This window comes from Spea bombifrons, chromosome 7 (assembly GCF_027358695.1).
Source record: "Spea bombifrons isolate aSpeBom1 chromosome 7, aSpeBom1.2.pri, whole genome shotgun sequence".
NCBI classification, from domain to species: Eukaryota; Metazoa; Chordata; class Amphibia; order Anura; family Pelobatidae; genus Spea; species Spea bombifrons.
The window spans coordinates 43,304,341-43,322,286 of record NC_071093.1 but is presented as its reverse complement, the minus strand read 5'-3'; the positions used below and the strand labels follow the sequence as shown (position 1 = coordinate 43,322,286).

At 43.3% G+C, this 17,946-nt stretch overlaps 1 protein-coding gene across 1 annotated transcript; it reads left to right on the top strand.

Moving 5' to 3' along the window:
- Positions 1 to 817: 817 nt before the first annotated feature.
- Positions 818 to 16,555, top strand: SYNGR3 (synaptogyrin 3). Its single transcript, XM_053471528.1, has 4 exons — positions 818 to 1,096; positions 11,160 to 11,394; positions 13,865 to 14,007; positions 15,148 to 16,555. Exons 1-4 carry the CDS (start codon positions 998 to 1,000, stop codon positions 15,355 to 15,357), a joined length of 687 nt encoding a protein of 228 aa, XP_053327503.1. The 5' UTR covers positions 818 to 997; the 3' UTR covers positions 15,358 to 16,555.
- The last annotated feature ends 1,391 nt before the right edge of the window (positions 16,556 to 17,946 follow it).

Here is a 17,946-nt window from a genome sequence, read left to right as displayed (position 1 = left end):
CACGTTATGGCGGCACACCCAGCGTCTGATTCGGCAGGGTGCACAGAGGTGTGACCGTCCTTGCCAAACGTGGCATCGGCACGACAGCTATTTCCGATCAACTCACACTAGCAGAAACTGGATTGCAAGCTCATGGGTATCATTCCACAAAAAAAAAAAAGTTTCCAATTTATATTTTTTATTGAAAATTGATTCCAGCGGAGGGGAAAAAAATAATATTCAAAAAGAAACAGAAAATATTTTCAGATTTCATAATGAGAACAAAATAATAAAAATCTAAAAATTTTAGTTACATGTAAAACAAAAATCTGCATCTATCTATCTAATTATCTATCTATCTATCTATCTATCTATCTATCTATCTATCTATCTATCTATCTATCTATCTATCTATTCTCTCTCTCTCTTTCCATATTCTCTCCCTCTCTCTCTCTCTCTCTCTCCCTCTATCCATTCTCTCACTCTCTCTATCCATCTGTCTATGTCTGTCTCTGTCTGTCCAGCCTCATGTCTATACATCCACCCTGTTTCAGCTCCCATCTATTGTGAAAAGGCAATTCTCCTGCTAGAGGGGGCAGCCCAAAATGGGGGCACCAGTAAGACAATAAAAATAGAGAGGGGGGAGAGAGGGGCTGGAGGGAGGGTGAGAACGTGCAGAGGAAGATAAGAGCCAAGCAGAGCAGAGGCTGTGCAGGGTGATAAGGAGGATGCTGTGAAAAGGAGGAGGGAGAGAGAGGCATGGAGGGAGAAGAGAGGACTGAGGCAGGGGAGGTGCCTGTAATGCATATAGACAGAGACTGCTGGGTGACAGCCAGAGACACCCAGACCTAGGAGGAGACACACTGACTTGGGTGAGGGACTGACTCAGGAGGACAGACAGACACATAGAGGGTGGAGGTGACACTGATCACACAGGGGAGAAGAGGTCGAAGCAAGGAGAAGAAGGTTGGGCATTAAGACAAGGGGGAGAAGAAGGTGTCAGGTCCGACCAGAAGACATGGAAGGATCTTCATTTGGTGCAGGTCCTGCAGGAGGGAGCTTTGAACCTGTGGATTTCCTCAAACAGCCACAGACCATCCTGAGGATACTGTCCTGGGTAAGTGGAATGGGGGGCTTTGTGTCTGGAGCTGTCCTTGGTGAGACCCCTGAACGTTCTGAGATGGAACAGCATGAGTGACATGAGTGAGAGGACATGGTGGGGGGGATTGTGGGCTTTATGGTAGATACCGGTACCTGGGTAGGTGTTTGCCCCTCCATGGCGGTCACCAGATCCCCAGTGGGCTTTGGAGGACTGGGTTACAGTGAGTGCAGATTCTTTATTGGGAACAATTGGCATTTTGGTGGATACCGGGTTTGTCTGTCATGGAGATTCCAGTCCATATTGGGACCTCTTTCCAGGCTGTCTATGGAGGGACCACCATGAGCCCCCTTGCTGTGGGATGAATAACCCCTACAGGATTTTGGAATTCGGTACCATATGCATTCATTTACCCTTTTTACCCTCAAATTTACAACATACCTATCTGTCTGCTAATGGGCCATACCAAAGCTCCTAGGAGCCACAGGAGTCACCTGCCACCTAAACCTGCCATGGCTGTGATTCACTAAGCCAAAAAATAAAAATATCACATACCCCCACTCTAAATGACATTCCCAATATTTTTATGAAAATATATATTTTCTAATTGAATCAAAATAAATTTGCTGTAATTCATAATTGAAGAGGTGTATGTTCATTGATCCTTTTTTGGATCGGCTTGGATGGGCAATTGGCTGGCCTCCTTCTGTCCTGGCTGGCTGAGAGTTATGGGGGGGGGCTTGTAATATGAAAGCAGCTGAAGAAGGCTGCAGTTTGCCCAGCCCTTTGCTAATCAGGTTGGGATCCTGGAATGGAAGGGAGGAGGCGTATGATGTATGTACAGCAGGGATGGGCAACCACTGCAATTCCAGCTGTTGACAACTATGACCACCATAACGCTCAGCCAGCCAATACGCTCGCAGAACATCACAGGTATTGCATTCCATTGCAGCTGAGGTGCCACAATCTATGGTGTTCTGGTTACAATAGGTGTTTGGAGAACCCACAAGCTGTATGTATTCCATAGGACACTGAGGTTCTCTTTGATTCTGTGCAGCCCAGTGGCTTCTGGTTTTGATACAGATGGATATTTTAGAATTCAAATCAGGTCCATGCAGATAAATATCCACTGCCAGTAATAAAAAAAAAATACTAATGGTCGTTTACAATGATACCAAGCGTGATCTAAAACCCAGCATTCTATTTTGGAAGTCGGAGGTCTTGGGTTTTTAGCACAAAAACGGATATAAATGTATCGACCCCAACAAAGATGATCCAGAGTTTGGGATACCTATTGGTGGACCATCATTCGTTGAGTAATTGGACCACCGAGTGAGACTTGAGCTGATAATTTTTGTAGGTTCCCAAAGGTTGACTCTATTAATACATTTGGCTGATTTGTGGCCAATTATTATAGGAAATATGGAGATACTTTTATATAGATTTCCAAAAATCTAATGTATTGGGAGATGCTACCGAGACAAATAACGATCTTCAATGTAAAGGCTATACTTAAAAAGCAATAATAAGTATTATCATTTTGGTATTGACCAGAAAATTGGATTTGGTATGGTCCACGCTATTAGAAAAAAAACAAAAACAAATCGACCATTTACAGAGGCAAAAAATATAAACAAATTTGACGTTTAATTTCATTGAAGGCCATCACTCTATATCTAAAATCATCAAGATTGTTACAGGTGAAAAATAGGATATATTTCATTACTATATATGTTTTATGACATCATATATGTACGGTATGAATAAGATGCCCGGAATTATTTCTAATCATTTGGTCATCTCGCTGAGAAGTCATCGTCGTGAGGACCGACAACCTTTCCTCCTGCTAAAAAGCCCCCTCCTTCTTCAGGTCAATGGTTGCCACGTCAGGTTCTTTTTTACAGGCCAACAAGAAATTCCATGTGATGTCAGCTGCTACACATTCCCTGCTTAATGGAATTAAGGAACTCCGTATGGATTTTCTTTATGTTCTGGATGCAGAATTTGTATGTTGGCTGAAATTTTGTCCAAAGTGGCGAACCTAATTAACCCCCCCCAAAAAAAAAACATAAAAAAACAATTACAGTTTTAATAAATAGAAAATAATAAATACAAAAAACAATTAGTTGTACATTATATATATCTTTGTCAGTTACCTGTGTTCCAATTTTGGATTGTTACATAATGTAAATTATTTTATGGATGGTGTCAGACTGTTTTCTAGGACTTAAAAGCTGCATATCGAAAGTAAAAGCTGCTTCACAGTCACAAGCCAGCAGGTGTTATATAAATACACGGTGCTAACGTGTAATGATAGGTTAGTGTTAGCGTGTAACGTGTAACTTGTCTTCAAACTGACATCTGGCTGAGAGTAAAAAGGACCTGGTGCAGGCAAATACAAGGTCACTTGAATGACGCTCTTTACATATAGATATATATGGCCTTCAAACATCTCTGTAATATGAGACTCATTACCACTCCTGGGGCAGGAAGAACGTCTGGTTCCATCAGAAAGCTCTAGATTACCATCACATTTTAGGACCTAAATGGACCATCAGGATATGGATTCTTTCTGCCCTCTCTATAGTGACCCCAGGTCTTTCTTAGTTCCAGGCAGGTCAGGAATTCCCTGCCCCCCCCCGGCGGCACCCACAGTTACCCTAGAAACTGCCCTGAATGTGAAGATGTCAGTGTGGTACCTTACAGAGACACAATGGAGGCCACCACAATGTGCAATGGGCATCCACAAGGGATCTATGCCTATACTGGTAGCCTAAAAGTGGGTGGTGGGGCAACAAAGGGGCATCTTGTCTGGAGTGCTCTTTGGTCTAGAACCGACCCGACCTGGACTTAAATAGGGGACATAACACTATCCCTTAAAATCATCATGTCTCCCAGACTATACAGGCAAAAATGTGATCAGTAAAAAGCAATTTATTAAAACCATAATAAATGTGTTAATCCAACGCAGACATCTACCTCATTTAAAAATGGCATTTCCCAGTGGGCAAGGGTATTTGTGTCTTTTCTCTCCTTCCGCTTGATAGGAACACATTTCATCAGGTTGGACGCATAGTCTGTATTACCAGTGTTTTTCTAGGTTTTTCCCCTCTCACTCTGTTACCGTGGTAACAAGGGATGACATCCACTGATGCCAATTTCCAATCATGGCCGCCTTGACGATAGACTGAGGTTGGAGGCAGGATGCTGTGGTGTGTAGACATAGTATGAGGTGCCATGCAAGGAGGCAGGAAGTCCGTGGTGGGCACTCTTACATCATAGATGGTTTTTAGTCATTTAGTAATCCAACTGCTTTTAGGAACTGAATCTGACATAACACTTTATGATCTAATGATCCGTTTCAGAGATGGAAGCATGGACTTTCCCTCACATCTAGATTCCATGTAAGCATCTGACCCTCTAGTTTTTGACTATGACCTCTTGTTCTAACACTAAACAAGAGATGGACCCTTTCATTCCCTATCAATGAAACTTGACTAACCTTGACCCCAATCCATTTATCCCACCAACGAAAGCCCTTAGCATTTACCCCGTGTATGGGTTGTTTTTGCGTTTTGGATGTTTTCAGGTTCTCCACTGGGGTTATCCTGGAGAAACATCTGGTGCTGCAGGTTGGGACGGATCTCCTACAAAATCTCCCTAAAACTCCACACCTTTCCCATGATGCATTGCAGACGAGATCATTGCTCATGGTGTTACGTATTGTGTCTGGTAATGGTGGAAACCAGGAATCGTCCACCAACCAACGTGCGTTTCATTTCACAATCCAAGGAATTGCACCATGATCAGAATACAGGTTTGGTTGGATACTTGCTGTCCCATTAACGTATCTTAATACCTAGATATAGAATGTGGACACTCCTGTGTTTTATACCCTATGTTTTTGAGTGAACTGTTATGGCTCCTGAATCTGAGACGAAACCCGTGGGGCTGCTACCCAGAGAGACGGCGCCAGAAAATCAGGACTGTCTTGAGAAAACAGGGACTGTTGGGAGAAATGTTTATGCTGAACCACATCAGGCATTTAGTTATTCAGTTCTCCATTTTGTGCAGCGCTTTCTACAGAAAAAAATATCTAAAATATAAAAAAAATAGCTATTTCATATATAATAATCCATGCATTAAACATTTCCGTTGCGGTCATTGGTTTGTATGTTCTATGAATAGGGCAGGAATATTTCTGAGTCCAGATACCTAAAATTTGGTAAAGTAAAAAATATGAAAGACAAAAAAAAAAATCTAAATATTCATTTTGTGCTCGGAGCGCTGCAGGGCATCTTCAATTATCGAACAACCGAGACATCTGCACTTAATAAAATATGGAAATGGGTTAATTGGCTAATTTCCAAAAGGAACTAAAAATGCGGAACAAAGCTGAGCGTCTGATAATTCTTTACCTATTTCTTGCAAATTTTCTATAGAACATGACAGAAAGTTTTTTGTTTTTTTTTAAAGAATACTTCTTATTTTCCTGTTTGTCATCTACGAGCCCCCAGGTTTCAGTGGTGGTACCGTAAACCTTGCTAAATTATATATTACATTTCAAGAAATACTCAGTGGTATTGTCTCCATGGCTGTTATTAAGTGAATCCACCCCCTAAAATTAGAGTCTTACACTTTACACCATTTCTACCCCCTGCTTGGCAAATGAATGTCTTATATCAGGGTTTCTTGGTGCCCTGGATACAGTATCCCCCCCCCCCGTAAATAAAAGATTTGCGCATACTAACATGCAAACATGCTCTGACAGCCACTCACTCTAACACCATACACTCACACATACATAGACACACTATCTCCCTCCCAGCTCTCCCTTGTACCACTATCGCTGTACACTGACACACACACTCACCCACGCAAACACGCTGACACCAAATTCTAACACATACATTAACATAAACACACAATAACATCATATGCTGACACACATTCACGCTAACACTATAAGCTAACACGTATACACTCTAACACCATATACTAACACACTCTAAAACCCAAACACACATACGCTAACACCACACGCCTCTCCGAGAAGTAACCCCCCCTTACTTTCTACCTAGCCTGTAGTTTTAGACTATGACCTCTTGTCCCCTATTTATTGCGTTTACTATCAATTCTATTCCAAATTACTATTATTTATTGATTTTTATTGCACCATCACCATCCACAGTGATGCACCATGGAGTGCCCTTCCCTGTACTGAACCTTCAAACGCCGACCGCCGGCGCTGGGTTTACGGCACAGTTAAATAATGCTATTTATTGGAAAAAGTTGCGTTTTTTTGCATTATTTTCCCAGCTAGAACAGAGATTTCTGGGTCAGGATTCACGCTGATTCTGCAGTAAGGAAACCCATTTGGCCGGCACAATATCTAATTTAACAGGATAAAGGTTATAAATAATTGGATACACTCTGGCTTTTATACGTAGAATCCTATTTTATTACCTTTCTTAATCCAACCCACAGCAAGCGTAAAAGGGTAATTATAGAGCTTTTTGCCAATTATCCAGCTTGATCTATACACTTTCCTGATCAAAAAAAAAGGAAAGTACTAATTTTCCATGGAAGCTTCTTGGTCACCTTGCCGCCTCTTTTTTGGGTAGGAGATGCTGTTCATTAATCCTTAACCCAATCTCTTTCTCTTCATAAATAATAATAATAGTAAAACAATTTTTAGTCACCCTTTGTAAAGTACACATTTCAAGAGAAACCATCACGGTAAAATGTCTGCTATTACTGTGATTTCACATTTTTTTTAAGATAAAGTTATTTCATACATTGTAATCGCTGTATGTCGGCAGCCATTTTTTCTCTTGGAGCCCCGCCTCCTTCCCTCACTTATGAAATCGACATCCTTGGCTGCCGCCTGATGGTATGCTTGGCTTTATACACCTTCAGCTTCGATTGTCTCCTGATCATAGATAATAAAATCTAGTATCCATGTGGAGAGCAAATTTATTGGGGTAATAATGGGGTAAATGCGTTGCGAAGGAGCAAAGGTGATACCGATTAAATTATAAATAAAGAGGTGGGGGTCGTCATAAGAGCAAGTTAGGAGGCTGACATGGGGCGCTAAGAATGCAGACTATGGCTCTCAATTAGGCAAACTACCCCACAGTAGGTTTCTTGGCAGATTTTGTGGCTAAGCTGTTAATAATTGGTATTTCTCTTATTTTTTATCCTCACTTTCTTTGTGTCGCCCTCTATTTCTCGGAACGCCATCCAGTTCACTCCGACGGAAAGGCTGACTTGCGTTTTATGTTTTTAGTTTGCTTTTGTTAAAGTAACGATAGAATCTAAACTCTCATTGCCAGCCGAGTGTGAAATGTGAAGCCTCACCCAGGCCAGCTTAGCCAGAAAAACCAGTAAACCATTACTGGTTATGACCCTACATACAGGACTGTGGGTTATATTACTGTATACAGTGCTGGGGGTTATATTACTGTATACAGTGCTGGGGGTTATATTACTGTATACAGCGCTGGGGGGTTATATTACTGTATACAGCGCTGGGGGTTATATTACTGTATACAGCACTGGGGGGGTTATATTACTGTATACAGCGCTGGGGGGTTATATTACTGTATACAGCGCTGGGGGGTTATTACTGTATACAGTGCTGGGGGTTATATTACTGTATACAGCACTGGGGGTTATATTACTGTATACAGTGCTGGGGGTTATATTACTGTATACAGCGCTGGGGGTTATATTACTGTATACAGTGCTGGGGGTTATATTACTGTATACAGCGCTGGGGGGTTATATTACTGTATACAGCGCTGGGGGGGTATATTATTGTATACAGCGCTGGGGGTTATATTACTGTATACAGCGCTGGGGGGGTATATTATTGTATACAGCGCTGGGGGTTATATTACTGTATACAGCGCTGGGGGTTATTACTGTATACAGTGCTGGGGGTTATTACTGTATACAGCGCTGGGGGTTATTACTGTATACAGCTCTGGGGGGTTATTACTGTATACAGCGCTGGGAGGTTATTACTGTATACAGCGCTGGGGGGTTATTACTGTATACAGCGCTGGGGGTTATATTACTGTATACAGCGCCGAGGGTTATTACTGTATACAGTGCCGGGGGTTATTACTGTATACAGCGCTGGGGGTTATTACTTTATACAGTGCCGGGGGTTATTATTGTATACAGCGCTGGGGGGTTATATTACTGTATACAGTGCGGGGGGTTATTACTTTATACAGTGCTGGGGGTTATTACTGTATACAGCGCTGGGGGTTATTACTGTATGCTAGAATTTATTATAAAACCAACAAAATGCACCAAATCATGATTAACAGCGTGTATCTGGAAAAAGGGTCCCCCACAGCATAGGGAAAGGGGAGTCTGAGTGGATTTAATTTCTAATAGGAAGGAAAATAGATATCCATGATGATCCAAGAGGAGATGCTGTCTTTAGCCAAGGTTAGTACCTTTTATTGGACCAGCGATGATGGAAACAAAAATATTGGATTTCTGAAAATTGAGCATTGGTGTCATTTTTTTAATCTAAAAAGATTCAGACAACGTTCACACTTCTGCAACGAGTTCTTACTTGTAATAATATAAGTTATTTCATGTGTTATAAAAACCCTTATCTTTGCAGTTAAATGGTTAATTTGTTACCCACATGAACAATGACAGCAGTGGAAAGTACCGTTCTTTCATTTATTGCAACAATAAATAGCATTTTTTGAATAATATTTATTGGAATAGCAACCAAACTTGGTTACTATGGTTATTGCACTACAACCGCTCTAAGTAAATAGAAACCCCCATTGGAGCAAAATTGAGCAAAAATAAACTAATGTGAAATATCATTGAATTTAAAAATAACATCTGGCAAAATACCGGTAAGTGACATCATCGTCTACGCTGAGGAAAGGAAGAGAGAGGTGAGAAGACGCCGGTATATATAGACCTTTTCAGAAACACCTTCAGCTCCAGAAAGCTTTGTGTGAAACGCAGACTCTTTGAGTGCCCCCCCGCAGCCCGCCGGCACCTCGTTATCCTCGATTCCCACCGAGGTCACGATGGTCGCCATTCGGAACATTCGCAGATAAGTGGTTCTTCCGACTTCCAGACAATAAGGCTTCCCAAATGAAATGTAACTGATTTAGGAAAAGAAAATAGTAAAAACCCTTAGTTATTGTTATTGTTATTTTTAAACAAGGCCCTTAGAGAACTCTTGTTGAGATCCAACAGAGCAGATGTCTTCATCCAATTGTGGTCTCCACACCTCAGGCTAGGAGGAGACACTTGATGGAAGCCATACATCGGCCAAATGAATCCCACATTCCACCAGCTTCCTTGTAGTGAATTAAATCATGACCCCCCATCTATGTTAGATGCTTTCTCTATGAACATACAGCACATGGACCATACCAAGACTGGAACGATCCAGGCCACCAGATTTTGAGTAGACTTAGACTTCCAGTTTGATCACTAAGGGGGGACCCAACTTCTATAGTTGGGTTGAACGTAAGATCGGTGATGCACCTAAAATGCATCCTTGGCCGAGTTATTCGAAAAAGAACCAGGTTGTTATCCGGCCCAAATCAGTCGTTCCACCTCCAGTTCCATGTTTGTAAAGGGGTGGAAAAAATTGATGTATAAAGGCGCAATCTTGAATACTCAACGCTACTCTAGAATGAAACGGAACGCTCCAGCCATCATGCATCTCTTGATTGCAAGAATTATGAGACCCTCTCACACACATACACCGGCAACAAGTGCTCCTAACGGTTTTAAAGAGGGGGGGTCGGTGGGTTGCAGCCCTGGAGCTGCAGCTTCGCCTAAAGGAAGGTGTTGATCTTTTTGACATCTAAAGAATGTGTATGAAAGTACTTTAACAGACATTCTCTGGCGGCGGGGCTCGATAGCGGCATTGGAGTGTCGCTTTAAAGCAGATGGGTTGCGGTTTGGCCAATACAGCTGGATCCGTCCCAAAACACAAGTGAAAATTCCCCTGGCTTTCTCTGTGGTTCCAAAATTCCCTGTATTTCAGTCACCGTCCCTCGCTAACTAATAATCAAATTATTTTACGTTAAAAATCGTAAAAACGATATGCCTTTTCTTTATATAGTAAATCATTTTCGATATTTCTTAAAATATAGTATTTTTTTCTAAGCTCTCCCTTACAAAAAAATTACTGCAGTTTTTCTGCAGTTTTTTGGACATGAAAAAACTGCAATACTGTACTTTTACTGCAGTATTACTGCACGTTTACTGCAGTATTACTGCATTTGTACTTCACTGTACTGCATTATTACTGCGTATTTACTGCGCTTTTTTTTTTTACTGCAATTATACTGCATTGTACTTCAATGTACTGCAGCTTTATTGCAATTGTACTTCCGTACAAAAATAACTGCAGTAAAACTGCAGTACAGTGAAGTACAAATGCAGTAAAACTGCAGTAAATGTGCAGTAATACTGCAGTAAAAGTACAGTATTGCAGTTTTTTCATGTCCAAAAAACTGCAGTATTACTTCAGAAAAACTGCAGTAATTTTTTCGTAAGGGCTATTTTAATTTTTTTATATTTAATCCTATAGTTGAATATTTTTTCAGTATTTGAAAAATTGTTTTTTTCTGATAATGCATTTCAAGCGGCCTACCTTGGAGCTCATTATTCTAGGGGCAGAGATCGGCTAATTAACTCCAAAAACAGCCTTTTCTCCCCAGCAACAGTTTTACTTTTTTTTTACATTTTTATTTCATTAATGAACCTCTCAGTCAGCATAGCTTTTTGTTCTGCTATATTTTTCGCTTCTAGTCTGCCTATTTTTCCACTTTTCTACCACTTCTGATGGGAGGCTGTTCCATGCATGCACTACCTTTTAGGTAAAGAGGCTTTACTTAGAACAGATCTAGAGTATTGGTAAAAGCATGTTAATTATCTTGCTTGCGATTGTGATCCAAGATTTTAGCAAGCTGAAATGATTGACATTATTGACGCCATGGTTCCTGCAATTTTGGGTGAAAAACTCTACATTTTTTAATAATGCGTTATTTCTTTTTTTTTTTTTTTTTTCTTGCAGGTTTTCTCTATCGTGGTTTTCGGCTCCATAGTGAACGAAGGTTATGTTAACATTGACAGCCCCGAGCTGCACTGTGCCTATAACAGAAACGAGGACGCCTGTAATTACGCCATCTCCATCGGACTCATCGCGTTCTTCGCCTGCGTCTTCTTCCTGGTGCTGGATATTTACTTCCCGCAGATCAGCAGCGTGAAAGATCGGAAGAGAGCAGTGCTGCTGGACATGGGGTTCTCAGGTGTGCTGTTTTCACACGTTGGTGCAAAGTAGTCTTAGCCAGGGGTGAGCCTAGGGCTAGTGGTGCCCACCATAACTAATACCCATTCATACACGGACACTCACACCCTCCCTTCCCCATCTTCCAGGGGCCACTAAGCCTGACACCCTGACACGCTAATATCATACACTGAAACACACAATGACACGATATACTAACATACACGCATGCCAACACCATACACTTAACACCCACACACATACTAAGACTAAATACTAACAAACACGCCATACACTAACACACACAGACACTAACACAAACCCTTTAAACATATACACATACACCCTCCCTTCTCCATCTTCCAGATGCCACTAACCCTAAGGTTGCCCTGAAATTCTAACACCAAATGCTCACACACACTCTCATGCTAACGCCAACACACACTCTAATGCAATACAGTAACATACACACTCACACTAACTATATACTGACACACAAACTGTAACACCATATCATAACACGCACACATGCTAACACCATACACTTACACATACACTCTCCAACGCCGTACACTAACACACTCACTCTAACATGCACTTATATATACACTCTCCAACGCCGTACACTAACACACTCACTCTAACATGCACTTATACATACACTCTCCAACGCCATACACTCACTCTAACATGCACTTACACATGGTCTCTTATCGGCAGCGCACTTTGCACCGCTCTCCTTCTCCCTCATATTTATATACACAATGTAAAATCAGAATGTTACGTGCTTCGTTACATAACCTTTAAATGTCATTAGATTAGACTTCGGTTCTTGATTTCCTGTAAAGAGGAAGCAGAAGATACTGAAGAAATTATTTCTTACCCTTTATTTCCTCTTTTTCACAGTGGATAAAAATATATATAAATGAGAGAGTAGAGCTGCGTGCAGTTATCGCCTTAAATAAAGATGGCCCCACCAATTTACGTCCACTTTACGCCCACACTGGCCATCTGGCAACCTGGGAAAAAGCCAAGTGGCCGACAGGTCCACAGACTTATCGACGCTGCAGACCAGGTCCTGCAGTGTGCCTCTGCTCATACGTCATGCGGCATCCACTGGCCTTAAAGTGCCAGGACCCTTTCGTCATCCCTTGTCCGGCCCTGGCTAAAACCAGCTATAAGTGTGACCCCTATGGCAACATTTTGGGGCAACTCATGGAACTGCATCTGCCTGGAAGACTCATTCCATAAATTTGCCCCTACCTCCCAAGTGTGCTCCTCTCTCCTCCCCTGATGCCCCTGTTTTCTAGGAGGCCAGAATGTTTGCGGGTATGAAGTTATCGCAGGGTTCTGTCTTGGTAAAGCTCTTTTACATCCTATTCCCCTCTGCCTGCCCCGTGCCTTGTACCCACCCTGTGCCTGCCCTGTACCTGCCCAGTGCTTGCCCTGTACCTGCCCTCTGCCTGCCCTGTACCTGCCCAGTGCTTGCCCTGTACCTGCCCTGTACCTGCCCAGTGCTTGCCCTGTACCTGCCCTCTGCCTGACCTGTACCTGCCCAGTGCTTGCCCTGTACCTGCCCTGTACCTGCCCAGTGCCTGCCCTGTACCTGCCCTCTGCCTGCCCAGTGCCTGCCCTGTACCTGCCCAGTGCTTGCCCTGCAGCATTTTATTACAGATTTTCTCTGATGCGCCTTTTTAGCGTCCCTGGAAATGTTTCTCTATTGCCAAGAAGCCGTATCTATCCGAGTTCCTGTAATCCCCGCTAACTCTCCTGGGATATTTTGGTCTGTGTGTCTATGACTCAGACCCCCGCGCTGTGTTTACCCTCTGCCTTTTATTAGCCATATGTGATAATTAGGCACTTCGCTGCTATTGAGTCAGCCCAGACTCCGAGCCGCGACGCTGGCGTTATGAAGAACGAGTTCGGACTCGATAGTTAATCACATTCTATGCAGAACTCGAGCTTTAAGACAACGTTAAGCTTTCTGCAGTCTCGTACGAGCCTAACAATGCTCGTGGCTGGCTAAGAGTGATTAGAGTTGTAAATCACAGAGGCTGTAGTGCCACCATGGGGTGGAGTGGAGAGCCAGGTGGTGGTGGTACCTTAATAAAGCATCTCGAGGCACATTTGGAAGACAACATGCGCGAAGCCTACTCATCCAACACATATTAAAGGGAAGGGGATGGATAAAAGCACATAAAAGGAGCACAGAAAGGATTCAGTTAAGGAGTAAATTCTTTCTAAAGCCCCGGTGGCTGTCTGTGGCATTACAAGTAAAATCCACATTCGGTTCCAGATCTTCGGAGCAGCCCGGATGGCGTTGCCCCCTCTCCCCCCACGCTGTATAATGAGTAAATAGATTTAATTTGTGTTGTATAGAATGATAAGAGGAACTGAAACCCGCTTAGGGAACATTCCTTTTGGCCACATGCAAAGTTTGTCGTGCTGGAGGGGGGCTTCATAACTTGACTCCTTTTGTTGAATTGTTGCAGGGTTTTGGGCCTTCATGTGGTTCGTTTGCTTTTGCTACCTGGCCAACCAGTGGCAAAGGACCCCGAAGCTGCCAGAAGTGGACCAGGCCGCTGATGCCGCAAGAGCAGCCATAGCGTTCTCCTTCTTCTCCATTATCACCTGGGTAAGATGTTAGATTGAACACGCTTACTCCATGCCTGCCAACAGACCCGAATAGGCGAGGACAGTCCCGTTTCTTGGGTCCTGTCCCTGTGCATTGTGTTTAAGCTGCGGATGTCTGAGATACAAACACAGCCTAAACGCTGGTAATGAGATTCACCTCTGGACAGAATGGGTGGAGCCTAAAGTAGGTGGAGTCACACAGTGCTGCATAACTCCACCTACTTCAGGCTCTGACACCTGGAGCAAAAATACACACACACACACACTCACACTCTTTGGAAGAGGTGGGGACAGCCGCAAGCAGGAGGGAAGGACTAAAAATGGGAGGGCCAATAGAGTGATTGCAGCCAAACACAAGTCCTCCCCCTCCCCACCCAGAAAGCTGCACATGACGCTCTGATCCCTCCCTCATCGGGTGGGGTGTATGGTGGTGGCTTAGAAAGGGGCAGGGCTCACATTTTATAAGGGCGGGGCTACCCCCCAGATAGTATGGGAATGGGCGTGCCTAAACATGATCCCAGAGACAGAGCCTGGTGACCCAGAAAAGCGTCGCTTCACCCGGAGACTCCAAGCAAACCCAGAGCGTTCCTGGGATGACGATGCGCCATGTTTCTGTTTGCGTTGCAGGGATACCTGTCACTCTGCAGCCTCGACAGGTTTAACCATTTAGCTTTCACCGAAGAAGATCAGAGAATTCTTTCGCGCCCCTGACATTTACCAAGATCTCGCCCACCGCCATGACACATAATTCACCGACGTAACACACTCACACTCACACTCACTCTTTACTAATACGCTGCTGTAATACTCATCAGCTCTCCTGACTCCACTCTATATCTATATGCAAAAAAAACCCAGAAATAACCTGTACCTATAGCCTATGGCACTAATAGGACTACCACTCTCATGACTCTCTACTTATCATCAGTAACTCATAGGTTACCCAAGCATCATGGGAGTAGTAGTTCTGTAACAGCTGGGGCTTCTTAGTAGCCGCTCGTGTGCTAGTGCTGGAGGATTATGGGAATTGTAGTCAAGTAGCAGCACTTTAAGATGACTTTCCCTGAACCACTTTAACCCCTTAGCTTCTAGACAAGCGTTAACCTTGCACTAATGCTGGTATTAACCCTTTTTAACCCAGGTTTTGCTCACTCTGAAAGCCGTCCAGAGGTACCGGCTAGGAACGGACATGTCCTTGTTTGCCACGGATCCACTCGCTTCTGCGCCCAATGCCGGATACCCGGGTTACCCCACGGGCAGCGGGATAGAAAGTACGGATACTTACCAGAGCCCTCCATTCACCGAAAATTCAGACATCAACCCCAGGGGCTACCAAGTGCCATCTTACTGAGGGGCCACAAGGGGCCACCTCTGGGTCTTTCTACACAGACAGAGCGGGTTAGCTGATGCGGAGCGGAGAATCGGAGGATGGCTTCAAACTTAACAAAAAAAAAGTACTACTTTCTAGATGTGATTTCAAGTGCTGGTCGAATTGTTTTATCATTTAGATGTACAGTCGCTCTGTACGCCGGTGATCGATTGTATGTGATACCTAAAAAGGGGTTAATTTATTATTCTTTATTAACGAATGCAGTGTTCCCTCTAAGGCGAGAGCCGCCAGTCGGCCAGCATCCAGCTGGGCTTCAACCAAAATCCACCACGTGGCCAAAGACGGCAGAAATAACTCAGCAGCTGGGATGCCAGCGACTGTCCGCACCGGCGCCTACGTGGAGAAACCACGCGCGGGATGTAAGACCCACTGGTGGGCCACAATAAATTTAAAAGGTGGGCTCGTGGGCCATGCCGGACAGGTAACATTGGTTTTACCCATACATTGTACATAAAACATACATAGAAACAGGATTTACCGGCAGCTCGGCCCCATTCGGCCCATCTGTAAAGACTCAAACCTTAATCAGTCGCTGGTCTCGTATTAGATTCAGGAGCCGTTTGTCTATCCCATGCATGTTTAAATCCCCCTCACTGTATTAACCTCTACCACTTCTGCTGGGAGGCTGTTCTACTTATCTACCACTCAGTGTGTAATAAATATTCGATATAGCAAAGTTTAGCTTAATCTGTGCCATGGATTAGACTGGAGTAACCGAGCTCTTAGGTTATGGATGAGACTGATGAGGGTTGTCCTGAAATCACCAGACCCTATGGCATTATGAACATTCCCTGCACCCAGTTTTGTTCTTGGGGGGTCTGGTGTATTTAAATATCAGCCCCACCCACAGTGTCTTGGGAAATAGTGTATCTATATATATATCACTAGCCTACAAGTATAGGAAATGTACAGATCAAAAATATTACTAGCTATATTTGCATAACATTTATACCTCTGCGTAAAAAAGCACAGAACAACCAAAATAACCTAAAATAATAAAAAAAAATCTTTTGATCTATGCATTAGTTAGGACAATGTAGAGACTAAATGCCAAGCTTTTTTTTTTTGACAATAATTACACATACACTACGGTTTAAAGGTTTGGGGTCGCTTACCTGTTTCCATGGAAAACAAGGACATTTCTGGCTGTAACATAATTTTCTAACCATCAATCAGCCTTTTAAACTTGGATCAGCGAACACAACATGCCATTGGAACACAGGAGTGATGGGAGTGATAAAGGGCCATCGGAACACAGGAGTGATGGGAGTGATAAAGGGCCATCGGAACACAGGAGTGATGGGAGTGATAAAGGGCCATTGGAACACAGGAGTGATGGGAGTGATAAAGGGCCATTGGAACACAGGAGTGATGGGAGTGATAAAGGGCCATCGGAACACAGGAGTGATGGGAGTGATAAAGGGCCATCGGAACACAGGAGTGATGGGAGTGATAAAGGGCCATTGGAACACAGGAGTGATGGGAGTGATAAAGGGCCATTGGAACACAGGAGTGATGGGAGTGATAAAGGGCCATTGGAACACAGGAGTGATGGGAGTGATAAAGGGCCATTGGAACACAGGAGTGATGGGAGTGATAAAGGGCCATTGGAACACAGGAGTGATGGGAGTGATAAAGGGCCATTGGAACACAGGAGTGATGGGAGTGATAAAGGGCCTCTGTATGCCTATGAAGAGATTCCATTAAAAAAAAATCTGTTTCCAGCCTCAATACTACATTAACCCCATCTGCGCTGGATTTTTTAACCATTTCATGTTATTTTAAGGGACATTTTCTTTCAAAAACAAGTACATTTCTAAGCGACCCCAAACATTTGAATGGTAGTTTATATATAAATATATATATTTAGCGTATATATATAATATCTCTGCAAGGATGCTTCCTAAACCCAGACAGCCTTTGCCAGACATGTAGCATCACGATTTCCTCTATCCCAAAAGAAAATTTTGAGCAATATTAAAAATATATATATTTCTCTTAGAGGGAACACTGGATGTTTTATGCGCTTGGAAAAAAAAGTGATTATTTGGCAAATATTCTGTTGAATTGAGTTCACGTTCCTGTCCTGTACCCCGTATCTCCTATTATAGATTGATGTGTACGTGTCAAGCAAACCCCCCCCCCCAAAAAAAAACAAAAAAACAAGCAAACAGGAACGCGGGGGCTCTTTCAGCTGCTGGGTAGAGGCTAATCCAGTGAGGACTGTTTAAGCTTTGAGTCTTTATAGCAGGAATAATGGGCAGACTAGACAGGGGCCGAATGGGGCCGATCTGCCCGGAAATTATATAAATTCTGTGATTTAAGTGCATATTTGTCCTTTAAGGCGGTTCGGTCTTTACATTATCCTCCAAAATCCATTAATCTGCACTCGGTTGATGACCAGGATGTAGATCCGGGCCGGGATAACGGGGCAGTCCTGGCACTTTAAGGCTGGTGGGCGCCAATGACATCAGCACAGCCATAGGCCACACGCTGCCGCATATATATATCCAGCCAATGGCCGCACGCCATGGCATGGAGACGTCGGCC